The sequence below is a fragment of the Propithecus coquereli genome, unplaced genomic scaffold (genome assembly GCF_000956105.1).
Source record: "Propithecus coquereli isolate 6110/MARCELLA unplaced genomic scaffold, Pcoq_1.0 Scaffold241, whole genome shotgun sequence".
NCBI lineage: Eukaryota > Metazoa > Chordata > Mammalia > Primates > Indriidae > Propithecus > Propithecus coquereli.
Window position 1 is genome coordinate 2,433,851 of NW_012147964.1, and position 27,765 is coordinate 2,461,615.

General features: G+C 55.7%; 3 protein-coding genes across 6 annotated transcripts in view; all 3 read right to left on the reverse strand.

Moving 5' to 3' along the window:
- CCDC94 (coiled-coil domain containing 94) overlaps positions 1–2,972 on the reverse strand; it is an 11,159-nt gene extending 8,187 nt beyond the window's left edge. Inside the window, exons 1-3 of the mRNA XM_012646301.1 lie at positions 2,881–2,972; positions 1,471–1,571; positions 85–229 (exon numbers count right to left, since the gene is read on the reverse strand). Coding sequence (XP_012501755.1) covers positions 85–229; positions 1,471–1,571; positions 2,881–2,904 — 270 coding nt within the window. The 5' untranslated portion in view covers positions 2,905–2,972. The remainder of the gene's footprint in view (positions 1–84; positions 230–1,470; positions 1,572–2,880) is intronic.
- A 1,632-nt stretch (positions 2,973–4,604) lies between these two features.
- On the reverse strand, positions 4,605–11,296 carry EBI3 (Epstein-Barr virus induced 3). 4 transcript variants are annotated; one of them, XM_012646189.1, is made up of 7 exons: positions 11,144–11,296; positions 10,812–10,900; positions 10,607–10,699; positions 9,852–9,975; positions 8,306–8,484; positions 6,663–6,820; positions 5,487–5,988 (listed from the first exon to the last, which is right to left on the reverse strand). In XM_012646189.1, the coding sequence occupies exons 3-7, from the start codon at positions 10,671–10,673 to the stop codon at positions 5,836–5,838; spliced, it is 681 nt and encodes a 226-aa protein (XP_012501643.1). In that variant the 5' UTR covers positions 10,674–10,699; positions 10,812–10,900; positions 11,144–11,296; the 3' UTR covers positions 5,487–5,835. The 4 variants fall into 4 exon arrangements, with proteins under 4 accessions (XP_012501642.1, XP_012501643.1, XP_012501640.1 ...); XM_012646186.1 differs by lacking the exon at positions 10,812–10,900; XM_012646187.1 differs by lacking the exon at positions 10,812–10,900 and having other exon boundaries at positions 11,140–11,296.
- A 650-nt stretch (positions 11,297–11,946) lies between these two features.
- The window catches only part of ANKRD24 (ankyrin repeat domain 24), a 20,875-nt gene continuing 5,056 nt past the window's right edge, over positions 11,947–27,765 (reverse strand). The window contains exons 2-21 of the mRNA XM_012646201.1: positions 26,994–27,080; positions 26,757–26,887; positions 26,592–26,680; positions 25,506–25,570; positions 24,942–24,999; positions 23,930–24,000; positions 23,633–23,739; positions 23,269–23,454; positions 22,752–22,791; positions 22,143–22,223; positions 21,938–22,045; positions 21,084–21,128; positions 20,907–21,005; positions 19,565–19,637; positions 19,225–19,343; positions 17,559–19,085; positions 14,711–14,878; positions 12,932–13,057; positions 12,256–12,321; positions 11,947–12,024 (exon numbers count right to left, since the gene is read on the reverse strand). Coding sequence (XP_012501655.1) covers positions 11,947–12,024; positions 12,256–12,321; positions 12,932–13,057; positions 14,711–14,878; positions 17,559–19,085; positions 19,225–19,343; positions 19,565–19,637; positions 20,907–21,005; positions 21,084–21,128; positions 21,938–22,045; positions 22,143–22,223; positions 22,752–22,791; positions 23,269–23,454; positions 23,633–23,739; positions 23,930–24,000; positions 24,942–24,999; positions 25,506–25,570; positions 26,592–26,680; positions 26,757–26,887; positions 26,994–27,080 — 3,324 coding nt within the window. The remainder of the gene's footprint in view (positions 12,025–12,255; positions 12,322–12,931; positions 13,058–14,710; positions 14,879–17,558; positions 19,086–19,224; positions 19,344–19,564; positions 19,638–20,906; positions 21,006–21,083; positions 21,129–21,937; positions 22,046–22,142; positions 22,224–22,751; positions 22,792–23,268; positions 23,455–23,632; positions 23,740–23,929; positions 24,001–24,941; positions 25,000–25,505; positions 25,571–26,591; positions 26,681–26,756; positions 26,888–26,993; positions 27,081–27,765) is intronic.

Below are 27,765 nucleotides of genomic sequence, written 5' to 3' on the forward strand. Positions count from 1 at the left end.
AGCGGGTGTGAGCAGGCAACCCCCAGGGCCCTCCCTGTCCAAGGGTGGCCGTCAGAGCAAGGACCGGCCTGGCCGGCCGCCTACCTTGAACGTGATCTCGGCCAGGCAGCGGGTGCACTTGATGTAAAAGCGGAAGATGGGCAGGCCCAGGTAGACCTCGTTCTGCACCGTCTCCTTCCGTGCGTTGAACTTCTTCCCCTTGTAGATGTACTCTCCGCACGTCTTGCACCTGGGGGCGGGACGGAGAGATTGGGCTCTGGGTTCTCTGGGTCCTACTGCTAGGATGCTATGGCACCCTGCATGATCACCGTTTGCTTGCCTCTGGCGACGTGGAGCTCCCTCCCTCACGAGGCTGGCTGCCTGCCTCGCCGTGTGCACCGATTCCCTCCACCTCCTTGGGAGGCAGCCGGATAGCTGAGGTCTGCCTGCCACACGCTCCCAGGAGCAATCCGGCTGCTCGCGGGGGCATGCTGGCTTCCACGAGGGGAGAATCCTCCCTTGTCCTCTGCTGCTCAGGGTCTGCGCCCCCCAGCCCAGGCACGCCCACCTCCTGGCCACGCCTACAGATGCCTCCAGCTCACTCCTACCCCAGGGCCTTTGCTCTGAGGTTCCCACAGCCCGACACACCTTCGTTCCTCAGACCTCAGCTCCACATGCATCCGTGTGACGTTTCCCTGACACCCCAGCTGCATAGCCACCTCCCTCCTCTGCCACCAACCCAGAGACTCCAGCCTGTCTGCCTCACGTGGCCCACACACACCCTGTGTGAACCTGCCTGAGCTCTGATAATCTGCACTCCCCATCAGACTGTGGGCTCCATGACTGGCACACAGCAAGTGCCCAATAAATGAGTGCAGAAAGAATAAATGAAAGAATGAAGGAGAGAGAGAAAGCAGGCAGCCGAACAACATGGACCAAACTGCATTGGCCCAAAGGGGCCTTTTACCGTTAGGCGTGTGTGATTTCAGATATGCCGAAATGTAAAAAGTTGTGGGGTTCAGAACTGGTTGAATACCATAATTCCAAAGTACCACAAAGGACGTGATCTGGGTACTGTAAGGGGGACAATGAAGGCCTCCCAGAGGGGTTGAGATTTGAGCCAAGATATGGAGGCCAAGGAGGAGGCATGTGAGAGCAGAGGGAGATGGGTTCCAACAGGGGCAACAGCACGTGCAAAGGCCCTGAGGTAGGAATGAGCATGGCTGTTGGAGGAGGTGACATGGACACGGCCCCATCTCTGTGCTCACACTTTACTAGCCATCAAGACCTCAAGGCAGGCCCTGGTTGGGGGCTCTAAGATATTGGGGGGTTTAATCCTGAATAGTGAGGAGAGTGAGGCTTGGAGCAGTCAGTGTCTGAGCCAGGACCAATGACCCAGTCTGAACACTGGGGACAGGCTGCCTCCGTGGACACCAGGCACTGGGTCCCTCAGCCATGACCAGAGTGGGGGGCTCCTGGAGGGGTGCTCACCTCATGTTGAAAGGCGCCATCAACCGCACCACGTACTGCCGGTCTTTGGGGAGCTTGAGTTTGGGGATCTTTGACGGGTCGAAGTCGGGCGGGTAGTATTTCTGAGGGGAGGAAGGAAGCGTCAGGTGGAGCTGTTTTCGGAAGCAGGGGCCGGCCGTGGGAAGAGGGGAGGGACTCTGGGGAGCCGTGTCAGGGGGTCCCCAAGACCACCCCAGGTTCAGCGATTTGCAGGGAAGACTCAGCATAGACATCCTCATGGCCACGAATGTAGTTAATCCCCCCAACAAAAAGTCACGACAACACACATGAAACGCTGTCTACAAGGGAACCTCACAGAGACCGAGGGCTGTTGTCGGGGGCAGCTCACACTGGCACTCTCTGCTGGCAGGTGCCACGATTCCAGACTCCCAGAAACAGAGCCAGGGTTCAGCATAAACCATGCTGTTGGCGCAGCTTAAGCACCGACAGCCATTCTCATCAGGGGACGGTGGGAACCACCCTGAAATTCATGTTGTCAGATGCCAGCCGAGGGCAAAACCTGGCAAGCCGGTCTTTCTTAGCAGAGCAGTTACTCAGGCTGATGGAGTCGTTAATAATTCTAAGCGTCACAGCAAGGCAAGGGCAAGTTTGGGTGATCAAAAATAACTTCCATCAGAAACCCAGAAAAGAAAGAACTTTGTGTTCTGAGCACCTATTAGGTGCCAGACGCTACACAGAGCTCTTTACCTCCCTGGGCTCAAGGACTCCTTGCAAAGGTTCCAGGAGACAGCAATATACCCATTTCACAGAGGGGGAAACTGAGTCCTGCTGGTTTCAGCGACTCAGGATTCAGACCCAGGGACATGACTCCGGGGGGAAATGGTGTGGTCTGGTGATTAGGAGCACGGGCTAACAGAGCCCGGGTTTTCCCTTAACACAGTTGGCAGCAGGAGTTGAGACACCTGGCGACACTGCGGGTCAGCGACCCGCGAAACAGAAGCTCTTGGCAAAACCTAACCCCTCCAAGGAACGTGATTGGCTAGAGATTCCCTGTGGGGCGGAGCTTCACAGAGTCCCACCCCAGAAGGGGATGGTGCACAACGGGACGGCCACTATTTTAAGAAACCCCGCCTCCAAAGAAAGTGATTGGCCCATTCCCTTCAGAAAAGCCAAACAGGTGAAGGGAATGGGTAAACACCCCAAGCCCCGCTCCCTAGGTGATTGGGTACGACCCAGCCCGGAAGGGAAGGTTTAATGAAGGCCCACCCCCCAAGGAAAGTGATTGGGAGGGGTTTGGGAAGCCCCGTCCCCGCGGAAGGCCGTTGAGGAAGACGTACAAGAATCCAAGAGGAGATTCCAGGAGATCCCCCAACTCCCGGAGTTCCCGGATATCCCTCTCCGCTTAAAAAGCTCCAGTCGCCGAACACTTACGTTTAATACTTTTCGTTCCGACATCTTTGCCTCCTAATCGCCTCACAAGCACCAGAGAACTAGTTAGTCTCGGTAATTAATAAGCTTCTCCGACCAAACCCTTACTTCCGTTAACGTCACTTCCTTTAGCCCGTATTATTGGCCACAGCATATACGGCTTCCATTTTTCATTGGCTGCCATCCCCGCCTATCAAGCTGCTAGTCCTGCAGTCTTTCCTCCGAGGGTGCATCCTCCAATGCGCGAGGTGAAGGTTCCGGTGGAGGGGGTGGGGGGCCTTAGGGATTTGGAGAAGTTCTGAGGAGGCGGTGTGCCCCCTGGAAGTCAGCAGCGGATCCTTAAAATTTTGTGGCTTGACGTGGCTGCTGGTCCTGTCACTCCTTCTTGTTTTTTCTTTCATTCAGCAACTATATATGAAGCGCCTGCGCTGAGTGCTGGACTCTGGGAACCCGCACATCCTTCCTGTGCCTTCAGCTCTCACGGGGACGGGGGGGACACACATGTGGCCACAAAGGAGCACCTTGGACGCCCCACCACGTGTTTATCTGGAGTGACGGGCATCACGTTAAAGATCAGGCTCCAAATCGACCTCCCAAACGCACGCAGTATATCCGAAATGTCCCTCCGTTGCCCACCACTGTCTTCCCTTTAAAGAGGACATTCTATCCTGTACCTTCCCCAGCCTCCTCCCCTCTCATGAATGTTTTGCTCTATGTCAGATATCTTGCTCAGTGTCAACAGAAGAGAATCCAAACTCTGTAAAATAATTTAAAGAGGTTTATTCTGAGCAGAATATGTGTGATCATGGCATGGCCCAGAGAGCCACACCCAAGAAGCCTTGAGCAAGCGGTCCCACCATGGTTGGGTTACAGTTTCGTTTTATATATTTTAGGGAGACAGGAATTACACTGAAAAATCATAATACATGGAAGGCGTACATTGGTTTGGTTGGGAAAGGCAGGCCATCCTGAATCAAGGGGCTTTCAGGTTATAGGTGGGTTTCAAGATTCTTTGATTTGCAATTGGTTAAAGAAATGAAGCTTTGTCTAAAGGCTTGGAATGTTTTAAGTTAAAATAAGGAAGCCTGCTAATCAGAGACAAGCCACCAGACATACTGAGACCCAAGTGATCTGTTAACTAAATTGATGACCTGCAGGTGTGGTTTAACCTTTCTCTTAACAAGTTTGACCTCCGTTAACTGCACAACTGGCGACTCAGCTGTAAGGTTTTTCTAGGGTTCGCTTGGCCAAGAGGGGGTCCATGCATTCGGTCGGCTGGGGGGCTTAAGATTTTATTTTAGTGCACATCACTAACAGGAGGACGCATCAGAAAACAAGACATAAGATTCCTGCCCTCACAGAGATCATTGGTGGGACAGACAGACAGTAAACAAACATTTTTGGGGCACAGTAAATGATCAGAAGATCATAGTATAGGACAGTGTACAGTGTTACATAAAATTTACAGGAGGCCATTGGTTTGGACAGAGCTCCTGCACTAGGCCCAACAGAACAGACCAAAATGCCACCAAACTGAAACTATATTATTTATCTGACCTTCCCAGAAATCAGGAAAGACAGAGAGAGGGAGAGAATCACCAAATTCCCAAACAGGCCAATTTTAGCCAACATGATAAGGAAGGCTCCCCAACCCGCTTTAACTTTTACCAAAAAAAGTAATTTTGAAGTGACCAGTCGCTTTTTGTTTTCTGTTTCTTCTTTCTTCATCCCTTTTCTGTCCAAAAACCAGCCTCCTCTGCTCAGCTCATGGGAACACTCATTCTATTTCATGGAATGAGGTGTTACCCGATTCTAGAACAGAATCGCAAAGAAAAGCCAGTTAAGACCTTTAACACACTGACTGCCACGTGAGTTGTATTTAACTCAGGCTGGTTTTGAGCCCTGGGTCTCGTGATGCAAAATCCTGCAGTTGGTGCATCAACATCTTACTTGTTGATGTTTTTATTGTTACAATTAATGTTTACAATTTAATTCTAAAAACATGGCTTGCGTTGCATATAACTCACGCACAGAAAGCAATAAAAAACAACAAATTAGAAAGGATTGTTTTGTTTAAATAAAACACCATGGCCCCAGGGGAAAAAATTTTTTTTTTCTAGTGTGGCAGCCAATGTGTTAAACTAAATCTGCTGTGGTTTTGCCTTTTGACCATGGAGCAGGGTGGTGTATGAGGCTCCTATAGCTGCTGTAACAAATGACCAAAAACTCAGTGTCTTAAAACAACACATATTTATTATAGCTTTAAAAGTCAGAAGTTGAAAATGGGTAGGCAGGGCTGGCTGGTTCCTCCTGGAGGCTCTAAAGGGAGATTCTGTTTCCTTGATTTTTTTTTTTTTTTTTTGAGACAGAGTCCCACTCTGTTGCCCAGGCTACAGTGCTGTGGTGTCAGCCTAGCTCACAGCAACCTCAAGCTCCTGGGCTCAAGTGATCCTCCTGCCTCAGCCTCCCGTGTAGCTGGGACTACAAGCATGTGCCACCATGCCTGGCTAATTTTTTCTATATATTTTTAGTTGTCTGGCTAATTACTTTCTATTTTTTAGTAGAGATAGCGTCTCACTCTTGCTCAGGCTAGTCTTGAACTCCTGACCTCGAGCAATCCTCCCACCCTGGGCTCCCGGAGTGCTTGGATTACAGCCATGAACCAACACACCCAGCCAACAGTGAGTCTTTTCTAACTAAAATTCCAAGATTCTTATCTTAAATAAAAAATATCTCACATCCACAGTTCAAGGGGAGAGCACATCTCCATTTCACAGATTGGGAAACTGAGGCTCAGAGGGGCAAAGTCAGCTGCCTGAGGTTGCCCAGCAGCTTGGCGGCAGCAAAGCCACGACTCCGACCCCAGCCAGGTGGGTCCCGTCCACCCTCAAATGGCTGGCAGCAGGAGTCGGGGGTGTCAAGGACCCAGCCCCTCTTTAGGGACACTGGGAACCCCCACTAGTCGCGAGGCATCGCGAGAGTGGTCGCAGGGAGGCTCCAGTCGCTCGACTCCCCGTAGTCAGTGAGGTCCTCCGCGGCCACCTGCACGCAGTACCTGGCCCGCGGCCGCACAGCCCTGAGGGTGAAGGACGTGGCTTCAATGGGCCCCACCTGAATGCACAGAGAGAGTCCGGTCACTAGCGTGAGAAGACTGGGACGCGCCACTGTGCGCAGAACCACACAGCCGCGCCCTCAGTCCTCCCTGCCCCGGGCTCTGCCGCAGGCCTCTGGTCACAACCGCCCACCCCAAACAGCACGCCGGGCCCTTCCCGATCCCAGCTCTCCGGATTTCAGTGCTTGGCCCCAAAGCCCCCTCTTTCAGGAATCCTTCCTGCACCCCACCAGCCCCTATGTGTGTCTCACCCATCCACCAGGATGCCACCATCCTTCCCAACAATGCTCCTCCTCCTGGGGCCCAAACCAGGACCTCTGGGATGGGATTCAATGTCTCTCTTCCCCCTGGCCCCACTGTATTAATCATGGGTTTTTGGTTTTATTTTTTTGAGACAGGGTCTCACTCTGACCCTCTGTCTCCTCCTTATAAGGCTGGAATACAATGGCGTCATCATAGCTCACTACAACCTTGAACTTCCAGGCTCAAGCGATCCTCCCTCCTCAGCCTCCTGACCAGCTGGCAGATACCCAGGAGCGGAATTGTTGGGCCGCCTTTATGTCACATACTGGGAATCCCAAGCCCTGCTCGAGGTCCCAGCACACCCGCCGGCCTTTGCATGAGCCATTCGCTCTGACGGGTACCCCATCCCTGGCTGCCCGACCCTCCTCACCTGACGGAAGCGGGCGGCCCCGAGCCGCTTGTAGCGGATCCTGTATTTGAGCGAGAAGATCTCCGGGAAGGGCCAGGACCGGGGAGGCTCCCACCGCACCTGCAGCTGCTGCCCGGGGAGGGGGCTCAGGCGCACGCCTTCCGGGGGGTCAGGCTTGACTGACGGACAAGCAGGAAACAGGGTCAGGGGACAGCAGGTTCATTCATTCATTCATTCATTCATTCACCCAACAAATACTTATTCATAGTCTACTGCAAGCCCGGTGCTGTCCCAGACAGAGAGGACAGAACGGTGACGCAGACCGATCCACTCCCATCCTCGTGGAGTTCACGATGCCGCAGGGAGAGGACAGGAAACATCGGCCCATGACAAATCCATGGGTCACCCCAGAGGAGGGGAGAAAGTGAAGCATTGTTAGGATGGGAGTGGTTTGCAACGTTCTTTTGAGACATAATTCACAAATCATAAAACTCACCACTTTAAAGTTGCACATTCACGAAGTTGTGCAACCATCACGACTAATTCCAGAATATTCCATCACCTCAAAAATTAACCCCATCCCCATTAGCAGTCACTCCCCATCCCCTGCCCAGCCCCTGGCACCCACAAATTCACTTTCTCTCTCTGTGGATCTGCCTGTTCTGGACATTTCATACAAACGGAGTCTCACACTGTGTGTCCTTCTGTGTCTGGCGTCTCTCACTGAGCACGATGTCCTCAAGGTCCCTCCACGCTGTAGCCTGTGTCAGAGCCTCGTCCCTTTTCAAGGCTGCGTGATATTCCAGCGTGTGGATGGACCGTGTTGTGTTTATCCATCATCCATTGACAGACACTTGGGTTTTTCCCACCTTTTGGCTGTTGTAAATAGCGCTGCTATGGACTGGGTGCACAGTCTGTGTGTGGACGTATGTTTTCATTTCTCCTGTGCATGTGGCCATAAGTGGCATCGCTGGGTTATATGGAAACTCCATGCTCAACTCGTTGAGGGATTGCCAGACTGTTTTACTAACCACCAGCAATGTGTAAGGGTTTGCAATTTTTAATAATGTACTAAGAGAGGCCTCACTGAGGAGGTGACACCTGGGCAGAGTCCTAAAGGGGATGAAGGAAGAAGAAGTGGGGACATCTCGGGGAAGGTGTTCCAGGCAGAGGGAACAGCCTGTGCAAAGGCCCTGGGGCAGGACGGAGCCTGGCATGTTGGAGGCACAGCGAAGAGGCCCGTGTGGCTGGAGCAGAGTGAGGAGGGGGCGAGAGGGAGGAGGGGAGGGCGGGGAGGGGACAGGGAAGGTTGTGAAGGGCCATGTGGGCTGCAGGGAGAACTTGGGCTTTGACCCTGAGGAAGGTGGGAGCCATGGAGGGCTGGGTCCTGACCCAGGTGCTCACAGGCGCCCTCTGGTGGCTGCTGCGGGGAGGACAGACTGTGGGGGGCAAGGGCGGGAGGACCAGGGAGGAGGGGACTGGGCTGGTCCCACAAAGGCAGAGGAGCAGAAAGAAGGTGTCACATGTTTGACACACTGCCAAGGTGGCACTGCCGGACTGGGTGACAGGTGGCAGGCGGGGGGTGGTGAGGGAGAAAGGGGAACAGCAGGAACCAGCTGGCAGCCCCCCGCCACTCCCCGCCGCCCCCCGCCGTCCCCACTCACTGATGTGCTCGGCCACGAAGGGCAGGAAGCTACTGCTGGCGCCCCAGGGGTGGACGGCCGTGACGTTGAGCACATACGGCACCATGGAGAACAGCTGGACGTCCGGGATGGCGCAGTTGGTGGCCTCGGGTGTAGACTGGAGGCAGGGCCGGCTCTCTCCCTGGGCGGCCAGGCCAAGCCTGCACACGGGGTGCACACGCTGAGGACCGTGGGAAGTGCCTCTGGCCCCAGCATCTCCTGTCCCTGGAGCCCAAGTGGCAGGCAGGCGGTGGGAGGGGGAGCAGCCCCAGAGGGGCATCCTGCCTTTGGCAGCTGTGTCACCCCAACATCAATGACCCAGGGTCAGGGGCCACAGACCACAGGGAGAGGCTGGGGTCCTGGATCCTAAAGCTTTCTGGGACGCCAACATTCCCACGTTAGAATCCCCACACTCCAGCACCTGTGGATTCCCACATAGACCCTGGAATCTGACGTCATCAGAGTCTCTCGACGTCTTAGACCCCAAGACGTCAGACTTCCCAACATCGAGACTCTAGCTCAGCACTGTCCTATAGAATTTTCTGAAAACTTCTCAACATGCTGTGTTTGGTGTTGACCCCGGTAGTAGCCACAAACCCCATGTCACTTCTGGGAAACTGGGCGGTCCACCGAGTGTGACTTTTTGATTTACATTTAGATAATTTAGATATATAAATGAAACAAAAAATTTTCTGGGATCAGAAAACGTGGGAAAAAGTTGTTTGGAACAACTTGAGGGTGTGACTCTACTCCTCCAACCGCAAATTTAAATCGAAACCCAGATTAAATGTAAATCTAAACCCAGATCAAATATTGCTGATGAGAACAGAGCGTTCGAATGGAAATGTGCTGTATGTATAAAATGCACACGGAATGTCAAAGACGGTACCAAGAAAAGAATATAAAATGATCTCATTCATTTTTAAAAATGACTATGAGTTGAAACAATATTTTGGATATGCATATTACCTGATATCAAGTTAATTTATATTATAATTAACATATAACATACCATTTGTCATTTATTTATATATTTTAAAGACAGGGGTCTTGCTACATTGCCCAGGCTGGTCTGGAACTCTTGGGCTCCAGCGATCCTTCCCACTCTGGCCTCCCAAGTAACTGAGATTTCAGGTTACATATAGTTATTCACTTGAATATATAAATTACTTATAAAGCCATAAACATGAACTTAAATTACATTAAATCATCTTAAGTTATACATATTCAGAATATTTAGATATGATTTAAATAAAATATTAAAATTAATCTCACCCACGTCTTTGTGTCGCTTTCACGTGGCTACTTGAGAGCTTTAAACCACACGTGTGGCTTGCAGTACGTGTATGACGTGCAATATGTCATGTTAGGAGGTATGTTTCTATTGGACAGGCTGTTCTAGAATCTCAAAGGTTTGGGATTTGGGACGTCTGGGTCTCCAGGTCTCCTGACTCAGGGTTTTCGGGGCCAGAGTTCTGGACTTTCCGGGAAGCCCAGCATCCCCACGGTCCCTCCCGGGCTCTCTGACCTGTAGGTGGCAATGAAGGGCACGGGCCTGGTGGCGTTGGGAGCTGGCCGCAGGGTCCAGGAGCAGTCCACCGCTAGCGGGTATCGGGGGGCTCGACATTGCACCCTGGGCAGGGTGGGAGTGGCTGGGGGCCCCCAGAGGAAGAGAGAGGGGACTGTGAGCTTCTGATTCACGCCCAGATCATCACAGCCCTACCCCACATCGGCCCCTGCCACGTCCCCAGCCGGCGCCGGGCACATGGCAGGCACCTGGGGACGGTGCGTGGGATGAAAGGCACCAGCCTCATCTCTTGCCCCCACAGCAATGCGCCAAGCTGGAAACTACCAGCCCATTTTCGAGATGGAGAAACTGAGGTTAAAGGAGCCACAGAGGGGAAGCCGGTGAGGAAGGAGAGGGTTACCGCATCCCCTCTTTGTGACAATTTTGTCATGAAGCACACGGACGTGTTCTCTATTCCAAAATGGATGAACGAACGGGGCTCAAATTCCTATCTGTATCTACACAGGTCTGTAGAGAGCGCCAGGCTGTGGCTGCCGCTTTCTGGCTCTTGCCTCGGGGAGGCGTTCTTCCTCCCTGTGCCTCGGTTTCCCCATCTGTACAATGGGAGGGTAACCCCGTCCCCCTGCAGTGGGCACACAGGAAATGTGTGACTCCCACCCCAGCCTAGAATGATCGAAGGCGGAAGGTCAAATTCCTGTCCCCTAATCCCGTCCCTCTGTCCGGGTGCCCCAAGCCCCCCTCCAGGTCCCACGTACCTTCCCTTCCACGGCAGGGCAGGCAGCTGGCCCAGAGGGCGAGGGCCAGGAGAAGCCCCAGGGTCATGGCTGGAGCGGGCTGGCTTCCAGGAGCTGGAGTGGGGACAGCACTTGGAGACTGAGGCAGGAGGCAGGGACTTGGGGCCGCCCAGGGGGAAGCCCAGCCTGGGATCCAGGCACCCCCTTCCCCTCGGGTCTGACTCACTGGCCGGGTTCCTGGGACCCGGGAGCAAGGCGGCGGCCCCCGGCCCCTGCCCCCGCCACCTCTGCGCGGAAGGTCTCGGGGAGAGGAGGCTGGGAAAGGGAGAAGTGCGGAGCTCTGGCCTTTCCCCGCACGCGGGTCGGGTCAGCAGCCCTCCCTCCCTTCCTTCCGGCTGCAGCCATGGGGGAAACCCCGGAACTGGGGGGCCGGCGACAGGGACACAGGACAAGACAGAGGCTGAGACGGGAAACGAGAGACAGAGAGAGACAGAGAGACAGAGGCAGAGACAGGGACCCAGCGACACCCAGGCGCAGACTGGGGAGAGACTCACTGACCACCGAGATGGACACAGACGGACCCCTCCGTCCCTTGCCACAGGGAGACGCAGGGACGCAGCTGCCACCACGGGTAACCGGGACTCTAGGGACCCGCTAGCGCCTACTGGGCACAGCGCCTGCCCCGACACCCAAGGAAACCCCCAGGGCCACGACCGGGGATTCCCGGCCACACTCCCGCGTCCCCTCCAGGAACTGGAAAGCGCCAGAAGCCTGCGGGGATTTCGCGGGGGGAGGGGATTTGCCGGGGGGCGGGGGGCTCCCGCCAGGGCCGGGTTTGGGGTTCGGAGGTGAATTCGGCAGTGCAGGCGCAAGCTCAGATCTCGTCGTTCTTTTAACATTTGGATATTTTGTTCCTCGTGGACATTATTTTGCACCCGTTTAGCCTTTTCTGTAAAATACGGCATTCGGATGGGATTTGTCCCCAGGACTGAGTCTGTGGCTGGGGGCGTGGGGGGTGCGCACTCCCTGCTCCGGGCCACCCCGTCCCGTCCGCGCAGCAGGAGCCCAGCAATCAGGCGATCACGCATCTGTCCTGTGCACGGTATGCTTTTATTCCTGGGGTGGCGTCTGGTGACGGGGTGTTGACGGAGGGGACGGAGGGACTCACAGGTTCTCCGGTCGTGGGGGAGGGACAGTCAGGCCCCAGGGCGCGGCATGCAGGGACTGGGTGGGGCAGGTGGGAGGGGACCCAGGCTGGTCTCCGAGTGCACAAGCCGGGCACCCCGCGGGGCCAGGGGTCCGACAGGGGCCTGCGGGGGCTGGGGCTCCGCGCAGGGTGGCCACGGGGGCCGCCGGCCCCCTCAGCGGCCCTGAGCCTGGAGCCGCTGCATCTGCACGATCTGGCTGAGGATTCGCTGTACGTCCTGGTCCATCTGGCCCTGGGGCGCGGGCAGCAGAGAGAGACCCTGCTGCACCTGCCCCGGCTTCCCCGTCGGGCCCCACCCCGGCTCCCACGGACCAAGGCAGCCACGAGGGAAACGCACACAGACGGGCTCCAGTAGGACCAGCCTCCCACTGCACAGAAGGGGAAACTGAGGCCCCCGGAGCAGTCATGGCGTGCTCAAAGCTAGGCAGGCACCTGGAGACGGACCTGGGAGGCAGTGACTCACCTGAATGGCGTATAGCAGGTGGCTCCTGTACAAAGCCACCACGGCACTGTGGTCCCTGGCAGACTCCTGGGGGGACGGGGGAAGGGCACTTAGAAAAGCAAGATCCCCCCATCAAAACTCACCAAACTGCCCCCTTTGCACCCAAGTCTGTTTTTTTTATTTATTTTATTTATTTTATTTTTTTTTGAGATAAGGTCTTGCTCTGTCGCCCAGGCTGGAGTGCAGTGGCATCGTCATAACTCACTGCAGCCGCCAACTCCTGGGCTCAAGTGATCCTCCTGCCTCAGCCTCCCAAGGAGCTGGGACTACAGGCGGCACCACCACGCCTGTATAATTTTTCTATTTTTTGTAGAGATGGGGTCTCACTACATTGTCCAGGCTGATCTCAACCTCCTGGCCTCAAGCAATCCTCCTGCCTTGGCCTCCCAAAGTGCTAGGATTACAGGTATGAGCCACCGTGCCTGGCCTGGGGCCTGCGTTTTGATGGCATGCCCCAGGGTGACAGTCGATTGCTAAAGTATGGCAGTATTTTCTGGCCATGGCTTGAATGTGCACCCTCTGCACACAGACTGCCCTCCCCAGTCCCTCTTCTGGGCTCCCCGCCCCATGCTGTGCTGGTTGGCACAGATTTTGACACCCCTACCCGGATGCTGCCTGTCCCCTGCCCCAACCTCACCTCCAGTTGCTGCTGCAAGACCTTCACCTGGTCCCGCAGGGCCTCCACCTCGGGGGTGGCCGGGGCAGCCGTCTGCTCCTTCAGGGCCTCCTTAAGACTGAAAACTTCTTTGGAGAGTTCTGTGATCTGGAGGTGGGGACACAGTCAGTGACCAGCCTGGGCCCAGCGCTGGGGCCTGGGGACCTCCCCAGGGCAGCTGGGGGTTAGCAAACTCCGGACTGAGGGCCACGTCCAGCCCGCCCCCTGTTCTCCCACGGCCCCCCAGCTAAGGATGGTTTCCACATTTTTCAATGGTTACGGGAGCGGGGGGGAGGGGCAGGGGAAATGTAAAAATAAGAATTGAATTTTGTGGTGCGTGAAAATTATATCCGATTCACATTTCTGTGTTTATAAATAAAGTTTTATTGGCACACAGCCATGTCTATTTGTTCGCACGTTGTCTTGTGGCTGCTTTCACGCCACCTGGTAGAGTGGCGTAGTCGTGCCAGAGACCAGCTGCCCTATGGAGCAGAAAATATCGATTCTCTGGCCCTTTACAGAAAATGACCTCACACATCCGCCCTTGGGGTCTCCCATCTGTCAGTGGAGGCTGACGGGACAGCAGGGCTAGAAGCCGCCTGGCTGGTTGGGCTGGGGTTGATGCCCGGGGTTTGGGTCCCTTCTTTACTCTTCTCTCAAGGATGACTGGGGGAGGATGAAGTAACCTGAGCCTCAGTTTCCTCATCAGTAAAATGGGGAGAATCATGGTTCTTGCTTTAGTGGGTTGCTGGGATCCTGCAATGAGATTGACTTTAGAATGTGCGGCAAACAGTAGGCACTTAATAAATGCGGGACCTTATTATTACTATAGATCAGAGCTTCTCAACCACCAGGGGCCATTCACCCCCTGCTCGAGGATACTGGCTGATGTCTGGGGACATCTGTGGTTGTCATACTGGGGGTGCTTCTGGCATAGGGTGGGTGGAGGCAGGGACGCTGCTCAGCACCTGCAGTGCCCAGGACGGCCCCTCCCCAGAGAGCGATCCGGCCCCAAAGTCCACAGTGCAGAGGGGAGGCAGCACACTGTACATAAACCCTAATCCTAATGGCAATCTTGCCCTCATTTTACAAAGGAGGAATCTGAGGCTCAGAGAGGTGAAGCGACTTCTAAAAAGTCACACAGCGAATTGGGGCTGGGCGATTATCCTGAAGTGCCTGGGACTCTGGGGGTCACATCTCCTGTCCAGAGACATGCTGCGTGACTTTAAGCCACTCACTTTGCCTCTTGGAGCCTCAGTTTGCGCGTCTGGGAAATGGAGATAAAAATGTTTTCTGGCTTTTAGAGTTGCAGGAGCATTAAAAGTGATAATGTATGAAAAATACTCGACCCAACAACTGGAGGCTGCAGGTATCATCATCATCGTTGTCATCATCATTATTATTTAAGAACAGAACTTGGGGACATGGGTTTGAACCCTGTCTGAACTATTGCAAGGCTGTGTGACCTTGGGCAAATAGCTTCACCTCTCTGTGCCTAAGTTTCCTCAAATGGGGATAATAAAAGCACCTGTCTTATGGGCACTGGATGTGAGGGTTAAATGCCTTAAGTGCATGTTAAACGCCCATGTGTCTGACTCGTCAGAGGCCACAGCCAAGTCCCCTTCCTACTCTGTGCCTCAGTCTCCCATCTGGAAAATGGGCTGATTTTTCCAAGACCTGTTCAGCGGGGACATTCTTAGAATCCCTCAAACCTCCACTGAGGAGGGCCCCCCCAACTGGCATGGGAGAGGGGGCACCCACCTTCTTGTCCTTCTCCTTGGCCTTGTCCAGGGCCTCCTGGGCACGGCTCTGGGCCTGGCGTGCTCGCTCGACCTCAGTGCGTAGCCCGCGTAGCTGCTGCTCCGCCGTGGCCAGCTGGGCTTCTGCCGCGTGGCGCTCACTCTTCATGAACAGCGCCTCCCGCTGCACCTGCGGGCCAAGCCCACGTGCAACTCTCAGACACTTAGATAGACCCCAGGGTCCTTCTGACCCCACGACTTTGGCCTAAAGACATTCCAGCCCACGTTGATCCCCTTGGCCCTGAGAACATTCTGACCCTGCCATGCATTTCTGGCCTACTAGCTGTGTGGCCTTAGACAAGTGACTCAACCTCTCTGTGCCTCTCTTCCCTCATATGCAAAACAAAAACAACAGCCCCCCTTCACAAGGATAAAATGATCCAATACAGAGAATATGCTTAAAACAGTGCCTGGCACACGGTAAATGTTATAGTTGAGTTGGCGCTATGGTTACTATACTGCATACCACATTTTGTTGCGCTTTGCAGATACCACATTCTGTACAAGTTGAAGGTTTGTGGCAACCCCGCATCAGGCAAGTCTATCCCAGTAGTTTTTCCAACCCCATGTGCTCACTTCTACAGCACTTTTTAGCAATAAGGCTTTTTAAAATTAAGGCATATACTTTTTATAAGACATAATGTTATCGCACACATAACACATCATGATATAGTGTAAACATAATTTTCATGTGAACTGGGAAACCAAAAAATTCGTGTGACTGACCTTATTGTGATATGTGCTTTATTGTAGTGGCTAGAACTGAGCCTGCAATATCCCTGGGGTGTGTTTGTGACAACTTAGTATTATCAGCAATGTTCTCTCCTCTGCCAGTGGAGTGAAGGTTTGTAGATCTCGTGTGACACAAAAGGAAAAGTTGATGACTACATTTTCACAAAAATACCAAGACTGGAGGAAAGTTTATTTGTGTAATTCGATAGTTGACGGAGACTGGCTTTGAAATGATACCTCCAGGGAAAACAGGTAACAACTAGATTACACTTAGAAAGGATTGGCTACATAGTAACAATGTTTTAAAAAATCAGATACGTAAAATTTACCCTACAAAGAAATTATCATGGTTAGGGAAAAAACATGAAGATGGGGCATGATTCAGTTGAACTGTGAACTCTAGAAATAGACTGAGGATTTAAGGGGCTTAAAAGAGTGTGTCTTGGCCAGGCGCGGTGGCTCACGCCTGTAATCCTAGCACTCTGGGAGGCCAAGGCAGGAGGATTGCTTGAGCTCAGGAGTTCGAGACCAGCCTGAGCAAGAGAGAGACCCCGTCTCTACTAAAAATAGAAAGAAATTAATTGGACAACTAAAAATATATAGAAAAAATTAGTGGGGCATGGTAGTGCATGCCTGTAGTCCCAGCTACTCCGGAGGCTGAGGCAGGAGGATCACTTGAGCCTAGGAGTTGGAGGCTGCAGTGAGCTATGAGGACACCACTGCACTCCAGCCTGGGTGACAGAGGGAGACCCTGTCTCAAAAAAAAAAAAAAGGAAATTATTGTCCTTGGAAACACAATAATTCTGCTACCATTTACTGATCACTTGTACCAGTCTCCGTCCTAAGTAGTTTATAGAAATAAACCCATTTAAACGTTACACGAGGAGTAGAAACTACTAACATCTCTCTTGTACAGATGAGAAAACAGTGGCACAGAAAGGAAAATTCTTTCCTGACAACAATGAATGAACATAGCTTCTCATTCCCATATTTGTTAAACAGCTGCCAGTTCACTTGTTTTTTAAGCAAAGAGACGGAGTCAAAGGATCCACCATTAGAGACAAAAAATATTCCCTGGATTAAAAAAAAACAAAACCCAAAAACCTCAGCATCAGAGTCCACTGGGTTGAAAATAATGAGATAAAAAAATCCCTTCTCATAACACCCTCCTTCCAGAATGGTCAAAAGGTCAAACATGATCACAAGAGCACTTTTATGACAAGGTCAAAACACTCAGCTAGAAAAAAAAAAAACCCTCAGGATCAAAATGACCCCCAGAGAAAATGAACATTAGGTAAAAATATCAGGGCAAAATAAACTGAAACAAAAAACCAATTCACTGCTTACGAAACAGTTGTAATCACTGACCCCTACCTCACACCATAGACCCAAATGATAGAGGCATCGTAGACATCACTGTGAAACTAAAACAATAAACATGCTAAAAGAAAACCCAGGAGAACATCTTCACAATCTTGAGATAGACAAAGGTTTTTATAAACAGATCCCAAAAAGAAGTTAGCCATTTAGAAAAATAATAGCATCAGGCCGGGCATGGTGGCTCACTCCTGTAATCCTAGCACTGTGGGAGGCCGAGGCGGGAGGATCGTTCCAGCTCAGGAGTTCGAGACCAGCCTGAGCAAGAGCGAGACCCCGTCTCTACTAAAAAAAATAGAAAGAAATTAGCTGGACAACTAAAAATATATAGAAAAAATTAGCCAGGCATGGTGGCGCATGCCTGTAGTCTCAGCCACTCGGGAGGCTGAGGCAGGAGGATCGCTTGAGAGCTAGGCTGACGCCACGGCACTCTAGCCCGGGCAACAGAGTGAGTCTCTGTCTCAAAAAAAAAAAAAAAATAGCGTCAAAATGGCCAAAGAGTGTTTAAAAAGCAGAAACAAGTCGAAACACCCAGGTTGGGACGGCTGCGGGGTCAAATGTCCACCTGAAAACACTGGCAGAGTCAAACATCTGTTCAACTCAAACAGATGGGGTCAAAACATCCCACAGTGGCAGGGTCAAAACAGGCCACCAAGTGGCCACTGGGTGAACCGGGGGTAGGTGGGACTGGCCACGCTCACCTGGAAGACCTCGGCGCTGGTCCTCTCGTGCCGCCGTCCCAGCTCCTCCAGCTGCCCCTCCAGCCGGGCCACGTCAGCCCGCAGAGCGCCCACTACACGCTCGTGCTCCGAGAGTGCCACGCTGCCCACGCGCTCGCGCTCCAGCTCTGCCCACAGCCGGGCGGCCTCCTTGCCCGTGGCCACCACCTCCTGCTCCAGACTGGCCGCCCGGCCCCGCAGCTCAAGGGCCTCCTCCTGCAGCCGCTGGTGCTCGGAAGCCGGCACCGCAGACTGGCGCAGGGCCTCGGAAGCCTCACGCAGCTCTGCCAGCCCCCGCCGGGCCTCCTCGCAGGCGGCGGCCAGCTCAGCAACCCGGGCCTCCGCCGCATCCCGCGCGCGGCCCAGCTCGGCGGCCGCAGCCCGCTGCTGCTCGCCCGTGGCCGTGGCCGTGGCCAGCTGTTCCCGCAGGGCCTCCAGCTCCCGGCTCTGCTCCAGCCGCACCTCCTCCCGCCCGGCCAGCTCTGCCCGCAGGCCCCGGGCCTCCTCCTCGGCCAGCAGCCGGCCAGCCCGGGCCTCGTCCAGCCAGGCCGTGGCCTCCTCCAGCTCCCGCAGGCGGGAGTCCCGGGCTCGGAGGTCCTCCCGGGCCTGCTCCAGGGCCGCCCGCAGCTGGGCCGTGTCGCTGCCACCGCTGCCTCCACCGGTCCCGCTGCCCTCGGCCTCACGCACCCGCTCCCGCAGCCGGCCCGCCTCGGCCTCCGCGGCCTCGCACTTTCCGCGGGCTGCCTCCAGCTCCGTGGCCGCCTCTCGCTCCCGCTGCCGGAGTGCCTCCTCTAGGCCACGAATCCTGCTCTCCAGCTCTGCCTGCAGCTTTTCCGAGGCCTCAGCAGCACCAGGGTGCAAGACAGGGCCAGCGGGGACTCCCGGGGCTGTGGCCTCTACTCCCGTGGGCTCCACATCCGTGGCACCAAAGCCCGTGGCCCCCACGTTTGTGGTCTCTGTGTCTGCACGCTCTGCCTCCCCAGGACCCACTCCACTGGTCTGCATTTCTGGTTTTTCTGCTTTTGTATTCGTGGCCTCCACTCCCGTGGCCTCAGTCCCCGTGGTCTTAGTTTCAGTGTTTTCGTCCCCTTCCACAGCCTTCGTGTCGGTGCCCTCGGCCCCCAAGGATTTGGTTTCTGTGGCCTCGGTTCCCGTGGATGCAGCTTCCAAAGTCCTGGCTTCTGTGGTTTCGACTCCCGCAGCCTCCTCATCTGTGGCCTCGGTTCCATTAACTTTGGTTTCTGGAGTGGCAGTGCCACTGAGCTCCGTGTCTGTCAGCCCATTTTCCGTGGCCTTGGTTCCTGCACCCTCGCTATCCCCGCAAGCGGCCTCCTCTTCCCCAGTGACCTCCCGTGACTGCAGCCGCCTCAGCGCGCTCAGGGCGTCAGCGTGCTGCCTGCGCAGCTGGTCAAACTCGGCCCGGAGAGAGTCGTAGAGGGCCAGGGGGATGACCTCGGCGGGACCAGCCACCTCCATCTGCGTCTCGTCCTTCTCGAACTCCTCCAGGATCTGGGCAGGGGAGGCAGGCAGGCAGGGGTTGAAGTGGCCACAGACGCACAGGGTGGCGTCACCACCTTCCCTGCCCACCCCAACCCTGGGGAACAAGCCCTCAGCTCCTCAGATCTGTCGCCGGCCTCAGTTTCCCCACCTGGACCTTTTCCATCAGTTCCCGGTTCTGCCTGGTGAGTGCAGCCACCTGCTCTTGCAGTGAGGCCAAGCGCTCCTGGGCCGACGGGCTTAGCCGCCTGGACAGCAGTGCCTCGGCCCCTGGAGGGGGGCGCAGAGTCAGGACCCAGGGTCCCAGCCACAGGGGACAGGAGCTGGGGGTCCCCGGGGCAGGCTCGGGCAAGTGGAATAGAAACCCGGTGAGTGCAAACCTCCCTCCCGGCTCCAAATCCTCCCGCACCTGTAGGTCAAAGCTCTGTCTCCAGGGCCCTGGGGACAAGGTGCGTGGAGGTGCGGGGGGCGTGGACAGGGTGGCAGCTCACCTGGGAAGTCAGGCAGCTCGCCCTCCTCATCTTGCAGGGTGGACACGTCGTAGCTGGTATTCTCCCGCTCGTTCTGGGGGTGGGAGCACAGCTGACTTGGAGTCCTGCCACCCTACCCTGTGTGTCCCCCGCTCAAGACTCCAGAGTGGACTAGGCTGTTCCCGAATATCAGAGCAGCTACGTTTGGCCCACACGTATTTACTAAGCGCGTACTATGTCCCTTGCCCATTTTTTAACTGGGTTATTTGGTTTTTTGGCTACTGATTTATGCTTCCTCATATACTTTGGATATTAACTCCGTATCAGACATGGGGTGTTCCTGCACCCCCCAACTTCCTGGGATATGTGCGGTGGACACTTCCCTCCTGGCTGGGGGAGCCCGGGGCAGGTGTGGTCACGTGGCTGTGCATGTGCTTGTCTGCGTGAGTGGGCGCCCGCGCTATCCGTCCTGCACCCACACAGCTTGCCGTAGGTGCGTTTGCGATTACACGTGTGGGCGCAGTTTTGTGGGTGTGCGCGCTGTGTGTGTTCTTGTGACTGTGTGATTACAGGCTTGTGTTTTATTTTATTACTATTTTGAGACAGATTCTTGCTCTGTCGCCCAGGCTGGAGTGCAGGGGTGTCATCATAGCTCACTGCAGCCTCCAACTCCTGGGCTAGAGCGATCCTCCTGCCTCAGCCTCCTGAGTAGCTGGGACTACAGGTGCCACCACCACGCCCAGCTAATTTTTCTATTTTTAGTAGAGATGGGGTCTCGCTCTTGTTCAGGCTGGTCTCGAACTCCTGACTTCAAATGATCTTCCCACCTCGGCCTCCCAGAGTGCTGGGATTACAGGCGTGAGCCACTGCACCGGACCCATGCTTCAGTCTGCTGTGTGTGCACGGTAGTTTTGAATGTGTTTGTGCATATGTGTGTGTGCGAGTATGGTCGTTCATATGTATATATGTTTCTGTATTTACGTGTTTTGAGATCCGTTTGCCGTGCGTGCGTGCACGTGTGCGTGTGTTGTCTGTGGAGTGACCAAATGAGAAAGCTCTGCCCGATACCTGTGTGCACACGAGTGTACGATGCACGCGTGAGCGTGAGATGGTGTATTCATGGGTGGCTTCTTGTGCGTCTGTAAACTGTGTGTTTGTGGGTGCGCTTGCTGGTGTCCGTGGAAGATCGTGTGTCTATGAGCATGCGTGTACACGTGTTTGGAGAAGTGTCACATATGTGTGCGTGTTTGTGGGTGTGCATCTGTGTGTGTGCGCATGTGCGCGAGGCCGTGTGTGTACTGGTGTGGCTGTCATGCCACCACGGCAGGAGGGAAGCTCCTCCCGCCCCTCCCCTGCTCCCCACCTCCAGCAGCGACAGGCGGCTCTGCAGACTCTCCACCTCGCGCCCCAGACTCTCCTTCTCCTCTTGCTTCTCCGCGAGCAGCTGCTGCAGCTCCTGCACCTGGGGGCAGGTGGTGGCGGCTCAGCCAGCTCCCAGGGGACACCCCGGCTCTGGAGGCCGCCCCCGCTTCCTGCCTACCTGCCTCTCCAGGCTGTGCAGGGAGCTGGCCTCCGCCTCTGGTGGCTGACGGGGACAGAGGGGACAAGGGGTTGGACCTGGGCGAGGACCCCCAGCCCTACCGCCTGCTTCGCAGCCTCTATTCCACCCCAGATGTCCCTCCTGCCCACCCACTCACACCGCATGTGTTCATTGAGCACCACTGGGTTCCAGACACCATTCTGCCTGCCCACTCATTACTGAGTATTTATTGAGCGCCACTGTGTGCCAGACACCATGCTGCCTGCTCACTCCTTACCGAGTATTTATTGAGTGCCTATTGTGTGACAGCCATTGCTCTGACTGCTGACTCAGTCTTTATTGAGCACCTACTGTGTGCCAGACACCATTCTACCTGCCGACTCCTTACTAAGTATTTATTGAGCGCCACTGTGTGTCAGACACCATTCTGCCTGCTCACTCCTTACTATTTAGTGAGCACCTGCTGTGTGCCAGACACCATTCTGCCTGCTCACTCCTGAGTACTTATTGAGCACCTGCTGTATGCCAGACACCATTCTATCCACTCATTCACTCAACAGGTTTTTGCGGAATGTCAACTTTGGGGCAGACCCTGTTTGGGGCCACTCATTCATTCATTCATCCATCCATTCACTCGCTCACTCACTTGACTATTCCTTCACCCCATAAATCTTTATCAGGCACCTACTGGGAGCCAGGCACCCACCACGTCCGCCCCCGTGGCTTACAGTCCAATGTGGGCACGTGAATTGTTGGGGGCAGAATGAGGAGGGGAAGGGAGGGAGAAGGGGCGGTAGGGGGAGCCTTCCCCCCTCCCAGGCTGGGCCCCAGGCCTGTCTCCGCTGCCTCCGAACCTCCTGCTTTCTCCGTTCCCTGTGCTGTTCCAGGCCCCGGATCTTCTGCAGGAGGCGGCCCCTCTCCTGCCGCAGCCTCACGATCTCTTCATAGGCGTCTCGGTCATCCTGTCCCCCTCCCCGCCCACTACGTTTAGCACAGGCCCAGGGCTGCCCTCTGGGGGGCTCTCCTCCCCCAGCCCCCCAAGGCCGGGGCATCTCTCACCGGCACAGGGATGCTGGCGGGGGGTTGGGGCGCTTTCCGCTTCTTGGGAGCCCCTCGCTTTTCATGGCTGGACACAGAGTTCTAGCGGGGGTGGGGAGGGGGGACAGAGCGAAGGGGCCCATGGGAGCCACGCCAGCCCCGCATCCACCCAAATAAACCAACCCAGCTGCCCCCCCGACTTCCTCAGCGAGTCTCTGCCTCCCTCTGGTCCTTCACGCCCGACAGTCCAGATCTTATGTTTTTCTCTGCCCCTCGCGCTGCACTTCCCGCAGCTAGACAAGATCGTCTACAAGTTTGCTCTTTCCTTCCCCATGGCGCTGAGATGCTAGCAAACTGGGAGAGGGCAAGACACCAGACCTGCCCCTTCCCTGAGGACCCCGCCCCATGATTTGGCCCCATCACCCCCCGCCCCAGTTTCTCACCCACTCCGGGAGTTACGCTGTGCATGCTGCCGCCACTTAGTGACAGCGTACCCTGAAGATAGCATTCTCTCCAAACAGGGTTTCCCAGGCGTAACTCTTTCTTCTCTCCTCCCAGAGCTCGGGGCGAGGGGGAAGGGGGTGTGTGCACGGGGAGGGGAGGACTCACCCACCACACGGGGACCCGTACCTGAGACGACGCTTCGCCCGAGTCATCTTCTGGGAGGGCAGGGGACAGGGGTAAGCAGAGTCAGGCACCCTACTCCCAGCCCTGGGAAGGGCATTCATGCGCCCGGGGGACCTGCCCCATTCCTCAAGAAGCAGGACTTTCAAAGGAGAAACCCACCACTTTGGCAGAACGCTGAAAGGAGGGGCCTTGGAACTCCCCGAGGGAGAGAACCGAGGCATCTCCGCGGCGGGGTGGGCAGGGGCGCCAATTCTTAGGAAAGGCAAAGATCTCGGAATAAGGATGGCCCAGAAAAGCAGAGAGGACCCCCAGCCTGCTCTAACTGCACTAGCGCTCCTGGAAACTGTCCTGCGTAGGACCACGTGAGCCCTGGAACCTCCCAGAATACAGCAAATGGGGGGACCGTGAAACTATTCATGCTAAGGAAAGAAGGGGTGACGAGAAACTGCCTAGAAGGAGATGCGGGGAGAGGGGGTCGCGCACAGTGCTTGAAATGGCTCCGAGGGGGGCTTGCATACCGCTGGGTGGGGAGGGGCGCTGGGCCGCCTCCTGCAGGAGATGAAGGATGAGTTTGTCCCCTGCCAGGGCGCCGTAGTGAGCCGCGTCCTGTCCCAGCGCGTCCGTGATGCCTGGCTGGGCGCCGCCCTGGAGAAGTACCTCCACAGTTTCGGGGCTGGCCCCCTCACAGGCCAGCATCAGGGCAGTCCTGCCAGGGGAGGGGCTACTGAGGAGGTGAGAACATCCCCCCAAACCCCCATGTCTTCCTGAACACCCACGCCATGTTGGGGAGAGAAAGCCAACTAGATCCCCCACTCAGAGAGGTTAAGAGATTTGCCCAAGGTCACACAGCACACAGTGGACCAGCTGAGAGGGGAGACGCATACCTGCCCTGCAGGTCCTGGTCATTCGCGGCAGCCCCCTGCTGCAGGAGGAGGCGGCACAGATCTGTGTGACACATCTGAGCTGCTATAATGAGGGGCGTTGCACCTGACTGGTAGGGAGGTGGAGGGATGAGATGGCATGAGAAGCTGACCCCTCAGGAGATACGGAAGCCTAGATGACCACCCTTGAGCTGCGCCCCAACCTTTCTCTTGCTTCGCAAAGGGTGCTTGGGATGCTGCCACTTGGTGGCAGCGTACCTCTAGTGTAGTATCTTTCCCAAAAGGATCCCAGAAGCTCACCCGATCGCGGGGGTTCAGATGTGCCTTGAAGGAGCAAAGCATCTCTGAGCAAGAGAGACAGCCGCCAGCCGCTGCAAGAAAGAAAAGGAGGGAGAGTAGGGGTAGGGTGGTCCACAGTGGTTCCCTCCTAAAGTGGAAGTCTTCACCGATTCTCATGTATTTCCTCTTTTTTTGATTCAACCAGCATTTATAGTGCACCTTCTGTGTGTCAGAGTGGAGGCAAGGAGGCTCACCAAGAGGCTGCTCAGCTGAGACAAGAGCACAGCCCCTGGAATCCCCGGGTTTGAATCCCAGCATGTTAACGCACAGTCTGATTAAGTACAAGGATCCATTTTTCAGTCAACAAACTCTATCTGAATACCTGCTGTGTGTACCTGACGGATTATGGGGTTTTGTTTGCACGCTTAATGGTGCATGACACATAGCAGGTGCTCAGTAAGTGTTCAAGGAACGAAAAAAACCAACGAGCTTCCGTAGCGTAACGAGAGGCATCGCCGCCACTAGGTGGCAGCGTACCCCAACTGCAGGGAATTTTTACCCAGTGACGAAAACCCCAAAGCAAACCCAATTTTATTGTGTTTCCAAAAGAACTGACATTTCTGGAGGGGGAAAGAGTGTGGGTTTGATGGTTACGAAGGCGCTGGCTGTCTGCACCTTTGGCCTTCCTGAGAGCCCCTAGGAGTTCCTCAAAGGAAATGAACCCCCGGGTACCTGCCCTCATGCCCAGAAAGGCATGGAGTTCAAATAGGCTGTGGTTTCGGGTCTGACGACCTGGATCCCCTACAACTTACTCCTGTGGGCAAGTGACAGAGCCTCATGTAGCCTCATCTGTCCAATGGGCTGACAGTCTGAGGCTCAAAGGATGTCTGGGACTCACGAGGCACCCCTGAGCCTGGCACACAGTAGGTAAGGCAAGAAGGCTCACAGCAGGTCTGCAGGGCCCCGGGTGGAATACTCCCCAAGCCCAGCACCCTCTGGACCACAGTGGTGGGCAGGGCACGGCTGCACCCACCTGCATGGTGCAGGGCGGTCCACCCACTGCTGTCCACAACATCCACCACGCAGGAGGCCTGGGGAAGGGGCGAGGCATTTGAGGCAGAGCCGTCCCTCCTCCTAGCCTGATTTCTCTAGGACCCCCTTCTCTCCCCCTGTGCTCCGCCTCCTCTTCCCCCAGCCCACCTGCCTGCCCTGCGGAGCCCACCTCCTCACAGACCCCTAAGTGACTCTCTTTGCTTTCATGAGAGTTGGTGAGAAAGAGGAAGTAGCTGGGAGCTTGAGGAGTAGCTGGGAGCTCTGAGAATGGCTGTGGCTAAGAAAGGCGCTAAGGTCTGGGGAGAAAGGGAGCTCAGGAAATATCTGGTACTGAGAGTACACCTTAGGGGGGAGAAGTATCTGGAATGCTCAGAGAGTATCTGGTGATCCAGGGAGTAGCTGGGGCTCTGGAGTAAAAGGGGCCAAGGACTATTGGGATGCGTGGAGCATCTGGGGGTTCGGGGAATTGCTGGAACTCAGGAGTAGTAGGGGCCAATGGAGTATCTGGGGTTCAGGGAGTATCTGAGGCAAGAAAGGAAATGACCTGCAGCAGTTGCTTCAAGCACTGTGGGTGCCCGTACTTGGCGGCTAGGTGGAGAGCGTTGTAACCTGAAAGGGAGAGGAGATGTACTAGAGCCCCAGATACTCAAGGAGCTCCCAGCTGCTCCCCAAATCCATATCAGCTATTGGTAATGAGTTTCCCTGTGTCTAGCAAGTCCCCAAACCCCCGATATGTCTCAAAGCCATGCTACTTCTTGTGGCCAGAGACTCTCCAAGAGAACCCCAACCCAGCGACACTCCACACCCACCTACTCCCCAAGCCCTATTACTTCAGCTACTCCTCCTGTCCTCAGCTACTCTATATGGTCCATTACCACAAAGCTCCAGCTCTGCCCCTCGATCCACAGTTGTTCTGTATGTCCCTGCTCATCCATATCCCTTGCACTTCTGTGCGCCACGCATGTCTCTGTTTGAAACTCTATGAACCCCCAGCCACTCTGTACATCCTGCACACTGTGCCCCGTGCCTAGTCGCCCCCCGAGCCCCCACTGCCCACCCTGGCCATGCATCTCATCTCACTTATTCCCACAGGTCCCCGGGGAAGTCACACAGCCAGATTCTCCTTTTGCCCCAGCTACTCCCAGAGCTGCAGCTGCTCCCATGAACCCAGCTTCTCCCCCAAACTCTGGGTACTTCCCTACTTCAGTCCCTGCCTTGATCTCCCACACTTCCACAGCCCAGGTGCACCTCAAGTCCCAGCTCCTCCCAGGATACCATCTGTCTCCCAAGCCCCAGATTCCTCCCCCGCCTCGATCACTTTCTCAGAAACCTCCCCAAGCCAGCTGCTTCCCCGTTCCAGCTACTTCCTCTAATTCAACTACCACTTGGGTTTCAGTTACTCCCCATCCACAAGTTGTCGACCCACCTTGTTTGGTGCCAGCCACAGTCTCTGTCCTTGGGTAACTGCAGCCTAACATGCCCCGGGGGGCAGTGGAGGGGTGGAGAAGGGAACCACCCTTTTCAACAAGGAAAAACGAAGCCCTGAAACAAGGCCCGGCCGGAACCCCCGGCCGGGCAACCGGGCCGAAGTCCCCCCCCCCGACCTCCCCAGGGACCCAGCTGGCAGTACCTGCCCCATCCGTGCTCATGACATTGGCGCCGTGTGACAGCATCACCTCCAGACAGCTGCCTGCGCCCCTCATGGCCGCCAGGTGGAACCTGCAGGTCAGAGGTCAGGGGTCAGCCGAAGGGCAGCCTCCCCTCAGCCATGCCACCCCAGAGCGTGGGCACTCACGCGGACTTGCCCTCGGGGTCCAGCTTCGTGGGCACCAGCCCCTTGCGGGAGATGAGGGCGGCCACCCGGGAGGCGTCGCTGTTCTCCACGGCCTGCAGCAGCCTCTCGTCACTTTTGCCCCAGTCTTGGCTCTGCGGGACACACCCAGGGGCGCGTGGGGCAGGGTCGGCCGCTGCCCCCTCCCCGCTGCCCCTGGCAGGGGCTCTGGTCTGTCACCGCCCGCCCCCGGGCACTTGCCTGGCGCCTGCCTCTGGCTGCCGGCTTCGGGAGCGGGCAGGGGCCGCAGGGTGGGCAGGAGCCGAGGTCGGCGGGGCTGAGCCGCAGCTGCAGGGGGAGGCGGTCCTGGGCGGGAGCCTCGGATGGGGTCCCCAAGCCTGTGCCCCCCAGCATCTGCCCCCAGGCCCATCACCCCAGTTGTCCCCCCAAAACCCATCGCCAGGATCATCCCACTAAACCGTCCCATGAGCAGCCCCCAGCAACCATTTCCAGAAAGTTGTTCCCCACACCAAGACCCCAACTCTGTCTTTAATGAAAAGCCCCCTTTGCAAACTCACCCAAAACGCTGATCCTTTTCCAAACTGCTCTCCACATTCTCCCCATCTGAACCCCTAAAAGGCCCCCCTGGGTGTCACTCAACACCATCCTCCGCCAACTGCCCCCAAACTGTCACAGCTGTGCCCCCAAATCCCAAGGCCTGTCCCCCACAAACCATAGCCTGAAATGCCTTCCAAAATGTCTCCACCAAATGTCTCCCTGAAGTGACCATCCCCCAGTGACCCAAAATCCCTCAAATGGTCCCCAAAACTGTTCTCCAAGTGGTGTTGTCTCTTCCCAGAAACGGCCCCCCAAAATAGTCTCAGACTTGTGCCCCCAAAATGACCCCACGTCTCCAAAATGTTTTTCTAAAACTGTCTCCCCAAATGCCCTCTAAATTCTCCTAAATGTCCCCATCTGTCTCAAAACTGTTTCTCCAGAGGTCTCATCCACCCTCCCCCCCAAAGCTGTCCCC

Excerpts from the sequence above, each read along its gene's own strand:
- EBI3 (XM_012646186.1), bottom strand. The coding sequence starts at position 10,673 with ATGACCCTGGGGCTTCTCCTGGCCCTCGCCCTCTGGGCCAGCTGCCTG. Across the intron at positions 8,485-9,851 it reads CCCTTCATTGCCACCTACAG|GCTTGGCCTGGCCGCCCAGG; the intron begins GTCAGAGAGCCC and ends CCCCGTGTGCAG. Across the intron at positions 5,989-6,662 it reads GGGCCGCCCGCTTCCGTCAG|GTGGGGCCCATTGAAGCCAC; the intron begins GTGAGGAGGGTC and ends CTGTGCATTCAG.